The following is a 14,547-nucleotide window of genomic DNA, read 5'->3' as shown; positions in this document are numbered from 1 at the left end:
TATTCATCACATGACAGAGTCATACGAGCGCCGGTTTTCAACAAAAAAACAATGTGACCAATAGTTTCTGAAAATAAGTACACCGTGAACATAGACAACAGGGCACATCGCTTTTGGCATACAAATAACCCTTCCAGTTGTTGTTTTTTTCTGCGGAAGACAGTCTCCTCCTTCTGTTCTGGCTGTCAGCCGACTTGAAAAAATAGCGAAGCTGTGTGAGTCTACTGCCTGCGACTGCTTGCCAGTTGCTTGCCAGTTGTGGTCATTCACATGCTCATTCACCCAGGGACACTGAGGTAATTACTTTTTTATCATCTCTACCATACATTTTGCCAAATGCTAGCTGAAATAAAAGCATTTGAGATAGTATGATCGCAAGAAAAGTGCCACAAAGCAAAGCATGGCCACAACAACCAAGGGCCCATGTAGCTCCTGATAGTGAATCACTCCTTTACCAAACTGGCAGGGATAAGCATTACAATTCCATGTGTGTGCCTGTAGGACAAATACATAATACTGCCCAGGACAACATCCTCTGTCTGCTTTGACCTTGCTCATATGCACCTCGTTCTCAAGGCAAAACATGCGCCGTGAAATAAAAGTTGGAGTGAACCTTGGTGGTGCAGCTCTGCGTCTGGGATGTTTTGTTGTGTGAAGATGTCAACTTGATTAACAAGTCAGCAGTATAGCTGTAGGAACCCGGATAACCCAGAGGAGCCAAGCGTTGATAACTGACTGTGAAATGTATCCGTTTATTTCTGCTGTTGTTCCACCCACGTATGTTGACTTATAAGTAAAAATGTCAAATACATCGCAACACAAATACACACAAATGATGCGTATAGAGGTGTATATTGACAAAAAGAACATCCCTATGCAAATGTCATTCTCTCCAATTCTTCTCTTTTAATAGTTGCCTGTCTGACTACATTATGTTGGTGTGCACTTCTGCTACAATGAAACAGTTGAAAGCATACCACTTCATTCATTTCACCTATAATACAAAACTCAAGTCAGTTGTGCAGTAAAAACTAGTTTTAAACAAGTCAGTGGGCGAGAATGCATTAAAGAACACACTGTGGAAACCTCAGTACCAGAGAAGCCTTTTGTTGATATGGAAGCAGAGTCAGAGAAGCCCAGCAAACAATGCTGCAGTTAGAATTGTGTTACTTGCCATATTCAAATTTTAAGTGAGTTAGCTGGTGTTGATTTCAAGCTCTGGTGAGCATGTGATAGTCTCCAATCACACAGTTCTTAGCAGAAAGCAGATTGCAGGAGCGGAATAGGCGGCACCACAGAGAAATTGGAATGCCACAGGATTGTAAAGACTTACATTCTGCAAATATAGCAGTAGCAGTGCATCACTTCCTGTGCTGTAAATATCGCAGAAAAGAAAGATCATTTGAACTTTTACTACTTGAGTCTTACTTCAGATTGAGATTTTCCAATTTGGGCTCTGGAGCACTTAATTGATGTCCAGTATTCTTAAAGTAATTTGACCAAAAGAAAGAAACAAAGGAAAGTTTGGCTCAATGACATTTTGACATATGGTTAAATGTCTGTTGATGTAATTTGACACATCTGATCTGAATCCTGGGATTTTTATATAATTGATATGGTGCAGGACAAGAAAGTTGGTATTTTTCAGACGTTTTACACTGTTAGCATTGTGGAGAATTTCAGTATTAAACGCATAAGTAGGATTAAATAACACCTCTAGTGGTGAGTAGAAGTATCACAATAATATATGTTAGTCACAATATGTTTACAATATTCTTACCTATAGAAGATATCATATGTTACAGTATATTAACTCATTGAATGTATTAAATCATAGCCGTATAGTCACTGTAGGTATTAAAACACTGTAAGAATAGTTCTGAGGGTCAGACAGGGATGTTTCGCGAAAGGATCGATAATGGGACGGGACAGTATTCAAATCGAGCCAATCACTAATCGCCACGGAGGGTCATTCAGATGTTTTATGACTGTTTCCGACATTTCCAACTGTCGGGGCATATAAAAGAGTGTTTTGGAGAGCATTCCTCAGACCACTTCCGTTTTTCAGCACCTGAATTCAGACCTGTGAGTGAGATACGTGCATGTGGTCTCTGCTCTCGAGAACATTACTATTGATAGTTAATTCAGCTTGTAAGTGAACTTTGTGTAGTACATTAAATATTGTTATTGATTGTGAACCGGATCCAGTCCATTTTTCTGATGCGCGTGCGCGCTAAGAAGCTCGCAGAAGAAAAGTCCCTGCGGCCTGCAGTCTCTCATCCTTTTCAAAGCTCCAGTCCAACTCTCCAATACACCCACCACTGCGCCACCTCCCTTTCTTCATTCGAGGAGCACCGTCCTAGCTTTTAGTTGTCGTGAGTGACAAATGGATTAAGGGGCTCTGGCGGATGAGACTCCAGGTACCAGGAAGTCAACCATGACAAAATGAAGCAGACCCGACAGTGGTTGCTGAGTCAGTTTCTGAGGAAAAGGAAGGCGGTATGTGTTGAGAGGAGAGTGTATCCATACAACACACACACACACAAAGTTACTACAAAGCTGAGTGGACGGCATGTCTGCTGATCAAGGCCGATGGACCTGAAGCAGATGTCAAGAGGTGAGGCTTTGTCTGAGTGTGGAAAACGAGCTGGAAATGGATTGGTGGTTGAGTCAATTTGGGATTTAGTTGATGGGAATTCAGGCACGCAAGATTTCACCTAAGATTTCACCTATCGGGTACAGCATCCTCTGAGAGTTAGGAATGACTTGTTTGAAACTCACAATGAGTCAAACAGGAAGAAATAGCAACTTAACAGGCTTGCTCTATCAAGCAAAACAAACATGGCTGTGTACACATATGGCGTACAGTAGGTGTGCAGTAGAAATGGTTGCACACATAATTACTTAGCTCAGTTGGGTTTGGTTTCTTCAAATGTTTCCCCTGTTAGAGGGGAGGATGTGATGTTCGGCTATAAATATAATTGACTTCACCTAACATACCTTGGAACGAGTGTGATTTAAGGATACGTAATTATACCGGTATACATGTTGATGATGTCTCTTACATTGAATTCAGGTTTTTCCACATTTTCTGTCCTTAACGGTGCACACTTTCAGTCTCAACTACTGACCAAGCATAGCGGCCAACTGGCCCAAGGTCCCTGAAAGCTCCAGGTTCAGTGCGTGCAATTGCTCCGTTTTCATTTTTTATTTTATTTTTTTTTTAAAGCTTTTAAATGTGAAATGTGTATCGTCTGACTTTTAGTTCAAAACGTTCAAAAAATGAACTTTATCAACAGAATGTGAAGAGCTTACAGTGTTGACGTCATGTCAAAGGAGTCTGCAGCCTTTCTTTACTACACTCACAAACATATGAGGGATTGTCGACACAGTATTCGATTCAAGTTATATGCGGCTGATGTTTGTGCAGGTTGACAGGGGCAATAGTTGAGTTGTGATGGCGCTTAGGGGGGTAGGGCCTTGAACAACGCATCGCCTCGGGGCCAATGCTTCTTCAATGCGACCTTGATTGCAATGCAGAGATATCTACTGAATTGAGAATGCTAACCAGCTAGCCCCAACCCGGCCTGTCCTTTAATATCACTCATACATCGAGAGGTGATAGTGAGTCACTGTAGCGCCAGGATGCTGTATATCCTTGTATATAAGGGGTGCAAACATACTTTAGTGACTACAGGCAGAATATGAATGTGGAAAATAGAGGAAAGGGTGAAATAGGGATCAAAACATTGTTCAGGAATAAATTATCCAATGATAGAGTTGGCGCAACCTTCAGTAATGGCCAATCACATTAACTCTTCTCATCTCATTTAAAAGCAGCAGACAGTTTTGTAATACGCTAGGATTAGAGTCCAGGGCACCTTCTCTCCAAAGAAAACTCCCCCCTATCCTCTCTACTGTAATTTGCGTTGCCTGTTTTTTTGGCAAGGCTGGTACGATGATTTTAATGCAACGTGCATAATTGACATAATTTAATAATTACATAATTGTGTCACATTTGACATAAATATCACAACCTTCAAACTAGCGCCACTGTATTGATGTACATACTGTGTAATCATCATGTCTTCAGAAAGCACCAGCATGAGAGTTTATTAAATAACATTAAATATAGATGAACTGAGAGGTGATGGAATAAAGAAGGAGCAGCAGATCATGTGCAACATGTTTTGTGGATAAAGATATCTTCAGTTTGATTTCATTTTGAGTGCTCTCTAAACATGTGCAAACAATTGTCAGATAGATCACCAAAAAGTAATCGAAGGCTGAACTCGCATTCCCGTATCGGTCGACTGTGAATAAAGGCAGCATGAATTGCAGTTCTGCAGTCACGTCTCCAGCAGACAGACAGTGATCAGAATGTGCAGAGGAGGCAAAGTCCAGCAGAAGGCATGGATCTATAAACACAGAGAACAAGGGCTTTGCTCCTGCAATATTGATTCAGTAAGACTGTGAGACCTGCTTTGGAGCGCAAACTTACAATCTGAATGAATAACGCGTCAATACGGCAGAAATGTTTTATACATTTAGATGTTGAAAGTCAGCTCTACTTTGTTCTCTGAAATATGTTGTGAGGCAAGTGTAACTTCGGCCTCATCATTGGCTCTTTTACCTGCAACAGCTTTGCTTATTCACTTGACTTGTAGCATTTTTGCATACATAGAGTTAACACACAAAACAATGTTTCATTGGAATTTTGGAATAGCTTTTTGTTCTTCTGAAGAATGAACATTGTGAATTTAGAAGCATTACATTCAGTAAGTTTACTGTCGTAGTACTACCAATGATGATCATAGTGACAAAGAAGACTAGTGGTTGAAGAAGAAGCATGTTAAAACAATCCAGTATTCTTTTACTTGATGCCCTAAGGGTCAATGAGCGACAAGACTTCTTTTATTCACTATTTATGTATGCCCAGAAATTAATAAGCAAATGTATGCAAATGACATATTGCAAACCTACCGATGCAATGAATAAAATTGCTGATTATCAGATTTTTTTTTTTTTACTTGACACTAAATACAATGAAATATGTATGTTCTCTTCATCAAAGATAGATTTCCAGCAAGGGTACTTATCAGCCTGAGGCAAACATCGGGGAATATATTCCAGAACCTGTATCATATATTAAGAACAATTCATATTATTCATATTAACTGTATTTTAACTTTAATATGAAATTATTATCAGCCCCCCCCCCAAATTATGTGATGTGTGATGTGATGTGTTTTGTCGTGCAAGAAGGTACAGAATACGAAGACGGGACTTTAACTATTTGTCTTATCTGGACCCTGAGTCTGAAATAAAGTTTGATTGATTGATTGATTGATTGATTGATTGATTGATTGATTGATTGATTGAATATCAAGCAAACAAATGCGGTCAGAAATCTTCGTTGATTAAACCCTTGTTACACAGGGAGCACTCTCAAAAGAAAAAAGGGAGCAAATATAACTTTTAGAGATCCCTGAGCACGGTTTTTTTGCTGCCGATACTTTTTGATGATCTTTGATATGATCATCCATATGAGCAGATACAATCCCTTTGTTGTCGCAGCTGATCTACGAGGCTCCAGACAATTTTTTTTTTTTTTTTGCCACTGTCCCAAAAATCATTTTAACTGCTCTGACGTCAGTGTATACCATCAACTATTCTAAATGGTATCTTTTTACTTTGCTATAGAAATGTATAATGTTTTTTTCATAATAAAAACAAACAATTCAAATGATTTGGAAATAAAAGATTGTATTTTTATTGATTAAAACAAATCTTGTCATTAGTAGTTTTAATGATGTATTATAAGCTGCTTAGAGCTAGTGAAACATGTCATAATTCATCTCTAATATCGTATTTTGTCGTATTTTGCGTATTCTTGCCTCGTTGTTTAACTGATGAGTGTACATTTATATTGTGTGTAGTAGAGGTGAAATACTGCCCTCGATTTGTTTGGAGCATGTGGTTAGATCATACACATTGCACCGTTAAATGAAGATTTAGATGAATTGTGTATCTGCGGAATATCAAATCCTTTATGCTTTGTGACATTTTGCAAGCATTATTTGATTAACTGTGTCATGATCAGACTACGAATGAAGCAGCCGAACATTAAGTGAACATCAGGGCAGCCAGCAGGATATATAACAATCAGTCTTTGATGACATCAGACATCTGTGCAGGCGGTAATGCCAAGTGTTCTCATTATAAACTCAGTCGTCTTTTCATCAGTGAGAAATACAAACAATTGTTTGATTGTTATTGGACTCCTACAGGTTTCACATGCTGTGCGAGCGGCAACGGTTGGAATACTGAAAACACATTTGCAGAGATGTAAAATTGGTCCCTAAGGAGCACTGATTTTATTGCAAAATAAAATTCACCAGTAATCAAAATCAGTAATAACCAAAATATCAAAAAAAAGTGATGCTTGAACAGCAAAGAATAGCTTTCTCTGCGTGTGCATGTCCTTTGTGTGGGCTCTGTCCAATTGCTTGCCACTAAATGTGTGGGCTGATAGACTGCGTGCATAGCGGCTGGCTGAATTCATCAAACCTTTCATCCTTGATACTCCGTTCTGTCTCCCTGAGCCTTTGTACTACTTAAGAGGTCTTAGCTACATGTGAACGTTAATCAAAACCAAAACATATCCCCACTGTGCTGCTGGCGCCTTCAGCAGAATCGTAGCCTTGTTACTTACCTGAGACCCACCTATCCAGAAAAACATTGGCTGAAACAAATGCCTTCTTGTTCCCCTCGTGGATTAAAAAATATGAACTGAAACCCGCTGCTGTGCAATGAAGACCACATAAAAGTCAAAATTTTACCGAAAGGTAATTAACACATACATCATTCTGTACATCATTTATTTATGAATGTATCGCAGCCCTTTTATTAAATAGCAAAAATAAATCACAGAAGACATTCAACATAGGGGTATTTTCCTTTTTACTGATTCATAAATCACTCCTCAGTTACCCTTTGTGCCAAAATCTGTGTTCATCATCATTGTCAATTCTGCCCCAGCTGCACCCAACCACTGGGCTGCACAGCTCTGATGACTTTCCCACTATTGTACCAAATGTTTCCTTATGCCTTCATTTAGTAATTCTGTAGCGGGCGAAAATAAATCATTTCATAATGCGGACACGGTCCTCCAATTTTCTTCAGTGGGGTTCTCAGCATAAAAAGAGGGAAAATAGTCAATACAATGAGAGATCCCTTCCCACTGAGAAAATCATACCTTGCTGATAGAAATAAATGGCATGTGGTTGTTTCACTTTGTGTGGCTGAACATGATTGCTGAAAGCTAGGACTCCAGTGGGGAGGGAGGGTCATTTAGAAATGAAAATAAGATACCCAATGGAGTGTTTTAATGGAAAAAAACAACTTTTTTATGAGCGAGTGCCTTCCTTTCGAAATATGCAAGATAAAGGATCAGGAATTGTGTATACAGGCTTGCGCGCTATCGCATGAGTGTGCATGTGCCATGTGAACTGTATATTCAGTCACGCGTGAAGTGTGCAAGTGTGCATTCCTACTGGAGTGTGCTTACTGCATCCATCGCAAGGTCACCTATCCATACAGTTACTTCTGATTTACACCAGCACTCAATATGCGTTTTGTCCTGATGATGCCGCAGTGCTGTGGGTGCTGGTAGTGTAGCGGCCACAGCCATGCTATCCTATTTCTTATTTCACAGTCCAGTCATATGACCCAGATTTTTGACTACTGCTTTGGAGCAGTTTATAGTTTTCATTTGCCACAAGCAAGCAGAATTACACACAGTGTTGCTTCAGTTGTGCATTTGAGGGTGCCACAGTTATTAAAAATGCCCCAAAGTTGCTCATTTTCTCTGTGTCATTCAAAACAAATGAGTTCCATAAGAAATGGCTTTTACAGACACATTTAGTGTTTTCCAAAGAAAGCTAAATTGCAAAGAAGGCTATAGAAATATCAGAGCAATGCGCTGTTACATGTGTTCCTCAAATATTGTTGCCTTATCCCTCTAAGGCAAACATATCCCTCTCTCTTATCCCTCTCTTACACTCTAGCCATATATATGATATGAACAAGGCGGAAAAGAATGTCCTCAGAGATCTTCCAGTGTCAGGCTTTGAGAATTACTGAGGAGCACGTCTCATGTATCCAGAAATAGTAAGTCATTAACAGAATGGCAGGTGATGGGGGTATTAGGAGGGCTCAGCAGAGGCAACGTGTAATGAAGACAGTTCAACCTCACAGTATTCTTCCCCGTATACCACTCACACATCGTATTGCCTTCATCCATTGTTTTCCTTCTCTAACATAGCTTCAAACCACCTTTTTATTTTTCTCGGCCTTTCAAGTTGAAAGGCAACTTGGGGGCGGAGTGTGATGGGAGAAATGCAGTATACTCCTCTCAGTGTGGTTTGAAAACCAGCAAGTGAACGAGAGACTGCTCCCATCACAAGTTGCAGGAATTATAGAATTAACGAGAGCTCCATATGGTGTGATATTTTTAATGAAGTTGGTGAAAAGAGGTTTTATTGTACAACTGAGACGTATACCACACACATCCAAGTGTGATTTATAATGCATATGATTTCTCCTCCTCCGTTCTCACAGTGCTGCAGTGCTAATATAAAGCTAGTACTTTAGTTTATAGAAATGTAGAGCCCTTTGATTTTACATTATAGTACAATGTTATTTCGTGTAGTGTCTATTACTGGATTTTGTATTCATACAGGGGGATACAGATGCATGCAAATGTGCAAAACTTGCATCAAACGTCCATGAAACATGTCGTGATTTGGAAATTGTTGGGAAGAAACTGATATTTTGATTGAGTCCTGTGACATTTGTCTCACAATTTATGTTTCGAGAGGCCTGCGAGTATCCCTGATGATTCATAGCGCTCCAAGATAATGCAAGTCCATTTTGCAATTACTCTGTTTGAATATTTGCGGCGCTTGGTAACAGCAGCATGTGTTTTCTCGGTCATAAGTCGACCTTTGCCTCCCATGTTGACTGTTGACGGTTCCAAACTCTGCATTTAACAAGGAGCTATAAATGGTAAAACTCCAGGATCCTAATGACATTTTTAATTTTTAATTGGCTGGCACCAATTGTAAGATCCATACAGTATAGCCTACAGTTCATTCAATGTCTTGCTTGCTGGGGGTTCCTAACGAGACTGGATCAACTGAGCCGCTTTGAACATGTCTCCTCTAATTATAGTATGTATAATGAGAGCATTGCTTGAGAAAAGTGCATAATATGCTCGAGGTCTCAATACCTAGCTGGTGTGCTTCTATGATGTATGTAACTGACAGAGACAAGCTCATATATGATTCATTTTAATATGAAAAGAAAGCAGTGATGTAATTGAGTCTCAACACACACAAACACATGTCCAAAACCCACATATTCCACCTACACACCACCGATACACTGCAGCTGCATTGCATGAATGTCACCAGGGTGAATTTTTAGCATTTTGAAAAACAAAGAATTTATCCCAGAAGAGGAGAAACTTAGTTTTCCCAACATGTATGGCGCTCGGGGAATAGTAAATGTACATTTGGTTGCCAAGAAGAAAATATAGAAACAGCAGAAAAGTAGGATCTGATGTGCATCATTTCTTATTTACTTCCTAAGATGATTTTCTTGATGACAGATGACAATTAGAGAGGATGTTCCAGAACCGTGGTTTCTCACGGTGGGCTGTGATTCAGTCTGGGCCCACTGGGATTCCACTGTTATGTTCTGCTTAATAATCCAAATCCTCTAAATCCCCCTCGGCCCACTTCAGTCCTTTGATTGCTCCTTGTATTTTTATTGCGTTATACTCCATTTTCATAATCTGGTGCACAGCACTCTTATGGCGTGTGCTGCAGAGAATGAAAAGAGAGAGCCCAACAAGCGCAGCATACTGCCCTCCTAATGTCATTCAGATTACAAGGGTCAGTCTCTAATCCATAAAGCTGGGGATGTCTGCTCCCAACTTGGAATAATAATTCTTGAAGAAAAATGACTGTATGGTAAACTGGCGCTGGCAAGCTGCACTCATGTTTATGCACATTTGAGTGTGTGATTTGTGTGCAAATGCAAATGTAGTTTGTGAGTACGCCTGCTTTGCCACCTGAGAAAATGTCTGATGGTGACAGAGGACAGATAGTCACTTGTCTCAGTCCCCGTGGATCATGCAACACAATCTTTGGAAGGAAGTAATTCATTTTGCGATAGGCACAACAAAAATGGAGGAAAAAGAGCACCGTCAGCAGCCATCAAGATGGTGGAGTGTGATAGGCAAGTCTAGCTCTGTAATCAATCTGCACATACACTTTATGCAAGGCCATGCTGTGCATTTCAAAGTCCATTGCTGGGCTGGGAAGAAATAAAGACGGGAACATGCAAAGTGTGGACTAGTTGTTCCGGTAAGAAATGCAATAAGATAATCATTCATGTCTCATATACAGTTTTCAGTCAAATGCAATACACCTTTATTCGAGTAAAATTGCCCTTGTTGTTTGTGCTAACAAGCAGCAGTTTTATAGAAACACAAATGAACGGGCTAAACTATACCGCATTATAGTCTATTCGTGTAGTGGGTGTGTTTAAAGGGAAGCATGTTGCATTTGGGGAAACGTTGGTAAAGAGCACTGGTTGCATTAAGACATTACACTGACTTTAACATACAGTTTTGTTTTTATAGTTTCTAAACATTACAATAGCATTGAGACATATTTATATAACTGATGTTTCTATGGCACTCTGTATTGAGTGTGTTATTGTCATATTGATAGTACCACTTTACCGCCCAGAGATTAAAAGATGTATTATGATAAAATGGCACAGTACATACAGCAATCATGTTACAGGATGTGAATACTGTGTGTCTGCGGTTGATGAAAATTAGCTGAATTTATTCTTGAAACTGAGATTGTAACGGAGTTTGTCTCCCCATGATTTTTGCATTCCGCCCCCAACAGCCTGATGCCAAGGGTAAGATACACATCTGTCTAATTTCTTGCTTGTCAGCCCACCATCTGGTGCAGTATCAACATTAAAGACGGGAGTTATGGTTCCACACTGTCATTCAAACACACACATACGAGTGTAGAATGCTCAAGTTACTGAGGCCATAGGAGGTGGACATCTTACTCACCATTGGTCATTGTTGTTTACCTGATAATGTGATGTTTTTGTCAGGTGAAGCCTGAGGCGTGAAGGCTTGTTTCAAGACCCCAATTTAGTCTTAAGTAGATTTCAGTAAGTAGTCGCCGGTCAATTGTTGGTTTTGGTGTAAATGGGTGCTTCTGACAGCTGATGTACTGAGAGCAGAATGGCTAGTAAAGTAGTATAATCATCGCCGGTGTCCGAATTGGCCCCACTCCCCTCCTTTGGAATACCCTCCATCTGCACCCAAGCCCTCTACTCATATAAGTGTACGGTAATTTCCTAGACAAAGCTAAAAACTGTCTTTAAAAACATATTGAGGAACATTAGTCCAGTTCTAAGGTGAGATTTTAATTTAGTATTTATTCTGCAATTATCTTTGTTATCCTTTCTATTTTCTTTCCCACTTCTGGGATTTCCTGTTCAAAATCAAAGCAGCTATATTCAACATTTTTATATTGGCAGTGAATCACATGAATATTTGATCTGAAGTGGGTCGCAGGTGCACAGAAAATGAACACCTGTCACCACAGTTCTGTATGGCGGAACATAGCGCCTTTCAGCTCATTGTTTTGGTTTTTCTAGCCTGCAGCTTTACTCTTTGGTTCGCTCTCTTGTTTCCAGGGAGAAAGCTACGATAAAACCACTGCACACTACCTGCCAGCACCGACTGGCTGACAAACAAAACTAGCTAATAAACATAGTGAAGCATTTGTTGGCTAAAGGAGTTAGTGGAGAACAGAAACCACTAAAACGAGAGCTAATAGTAGACCTGCATTTACCAAGAGACACAACTCTAAATGGATGGTAATGCTGCTAAGAAATTCACCATATCAACCTAAAAGGTGACACCACGGTATGTCAATAATGTGATAACAGCTTGTTTCCGCTGCCCCCAAGTGGCCGAGAAAATCCCTTTCAACACCTGCGGCAGACACATGCTGATCACACATTCTTCAGCTCGTGAGCCACTGGTGAAGCAGAAAAGCCCCTCTCTGTCGACAGTACTAAACACAATACAGTAGAACACTAAAGGAAACGGCTTCTTACCATTACAGACACACAATCTATTTCTGTACTTAAACATAAACAAAATAGATGTCAAAAAATGCCTTCTGGCTTGTTCAAATTAAAGGTCTGCGACCTGCTCACATTTTATTTTCGTTTGTGTGCTCAACTAAGACCTGCAAGAAACACTGAAGGCTTTTTGTAAAATTAATTTTGTATCTCCCTTAATCTCCTTTGCTGATCTCTTTAAGCTTTTTGGAACCTTGTCAAAGTTCTACCACGGAGAACCTCATGAGCGGAGGCAACTGAAAAGAGGAGAGATTTCTCTCCTTCCTTTCTTTTCAAGCGCACTCTCTCCCAAGGTCTCACATGTGCGAGCTGTATCTATTAAAGCAGCCCCTTCACAACTGAACAGCGTCATCGCTTCTTTAGACATAGGTCTGTGGATGGGGAACACGAACCACTGCTGTAGTCTCAGAAGAACATAGTTCAAGACCAATCACCATTGATTTTGCTCCTTCAAAATGAAAAGTTGTTTGTCTCAAAGAAATAACATCTTTGCAACAAGTTGGAAATTAGTGGTGTTGGGAAAAAAGTCGCTGAGATTATGTTACATGTGTGAAAACCTGTGGCAAGACATTCTGTCACTGCACAACAGTGTTGACTCAGTGCAATTAGCACATGTGGAAATCTAAGTCTGTGTCTAACACTGTTACATTATCCACTGACGGCAGTGATGAGCAGATGTTAACGTCTTACTACCTGACATTGTTAATGGCTGGGGGGGGGGGTCTTGCACATGTTGTCTTAAAGTGTAGCGTGTAGCAGAGTACTGCGCACTGTGAGGACTAACAAGTGAAAATGTGTCTACTTCTACATGCACATCATGTGCATGCAGATGTTTGCACTCTCAAACACACGCACACATTGGAACAAATGGCACAAGTGCATTTGTTTCCTTCAAATGGTCATTTCATTCCAGTCTTTACTCTTTCGCAGGTGACAGAGACGAGGACGGGGCCCCTGGGATGCAGCAGCTATGACAATCTGGACTCGGTCAGCTCAATCCTTCTGCAGAGCCCTGAGAGCAAGCTTCATCTGCAAGGTAAACAATCCCGGCATATCAATATGTTCCACATGCTGCACAGTGATGTTTGACATTACAGGGCAGCGGGGTCAACTCCATTTTATCCTCTTAAAGTAAAGGACATCTATAGTCATGAATAAAATACTCTTAGTTGCACAAGGGAGACGTGGGCATTCTCAAGAATAAATGTCAGTGCATTTTTTTTAAAATTGGGCCTGGGGTAGATTTGTCCCCAATCCTCTGGGGACACGCAGTACGATTCTCTGTGGTTATAGACATGTGCTGTCTTAATCGTGTTCTTTCTCTCTTAAAGCTTTGTTCAAAGCCCAGCCTAAATACAAAACAGTTGCATGAACTGTGCAAACCATTCAGACATGAGCGAGAAAGCAAGCAATCTCCATGAAGGTAAACTGTGTAATGTAGTACATATCAAACTCTGATATTATTAGTCCATCAGAATGTATCTCACGAATGTTTTCGGCGCATTAAAGACTTTTAAAAGGAATCCTCTAGCGCTTTACTCACAGATCATATGTCAGTGGATGCAAATAGCAACTTTTACCCATTAGTGGTAATGTTCTTTTAAGTGAAACGAGTTATGTCTTAAACATCGACACAACTAATAATTAGCATCAGGGAAGCATGCCTGCAGTGACAGTCACCCTTGGGAAAAAGAGTGATGAAAGCCTGCGTAACTGAGGTCAAGTGTTTGAATAGCGTGATTGTTTCTTTGATTTATTCGAGTTTACGCAGGTTATTAAAACCAGTCTGAGAATCACAGAGGCTTATTTTATCATCCCCCCCCCCCCCGCCTCTATTTCCTCTCTCTGAAGGAATCATTACTCGTCCTCCAAAATCAGAGAACTAAGTGGTTTGTCAAAGAAACACTTTTAAGTCTTCCGCTGTCACTTACTCAAAGGACTCTATAGGTTTTGGGAAAAGCTTTATTGTCACGCACCAAACGTATTAGCCTTGTGCTTTGAAGACTGCTTTGACACCCAATTGATAGATGACGGGCCTGGAAAAGATTCTTTCTTTTGGCTTGATAATAACCCCAACAGAGTGGAAAAGCTTTTTCCGATTGGCGTGTGGGCAAAGTGTGACAGGAGGTGTTGAGAGTTCTCCTGAAAATACGTTCTTTCAAGAGCAATTATCGTTTCTGCGTTTAATTAGACCACTGATGGTGCAACTTCTTCAACAATCACAGTGCTCTTCACAGTGCTCTTTAACGCGATAGCACTTCACACAGCTCATTGAGAGGCGTGCAGTTAATAATA

General features: G+C 40.2%; 1 protein-coding gene across 1 annotated transcript in view; it reads left to right on the top strand.

Moving 5' to 3' along the window:
* brinp1 (bone morphogenetic protein/retinoic acid inducible neural-specific 1) overlaps positions 1-14,547 on the top strand; it is a gene marked incomplete at both ends in the record, with an annotated part of 70,942 nt that overhangs the window by 30,094 nt on the left and 26,301 nt on the right. The window contains one exon of the mRNA XM_079289261.1: positions 13,183-13,288. Coding sequence (XP_079145387.1) covers positions 13,183-13,288 — 106 coding nt within the window. The remainder of the gene's footprint in view (positions 1-13,182; positions 13,289-14,547) is intronic.

Source organism: Melanostigma gelatinosum (genome assembly GCF_949748355.1).
Source record: "Melanostigma gelatinosum genome assembly, chromosome: 18".
NCBI lineage: Eukaryota > Metazoa > Chordata > Actinopteri > Perciformes > Zoarcidae > Melanostigma > Melanostigma gelatinosum.
Note: the sequence above shows the minus strand (reverse complement) of the source record. Positions and strands in the feature narration are given on the sequence as shown.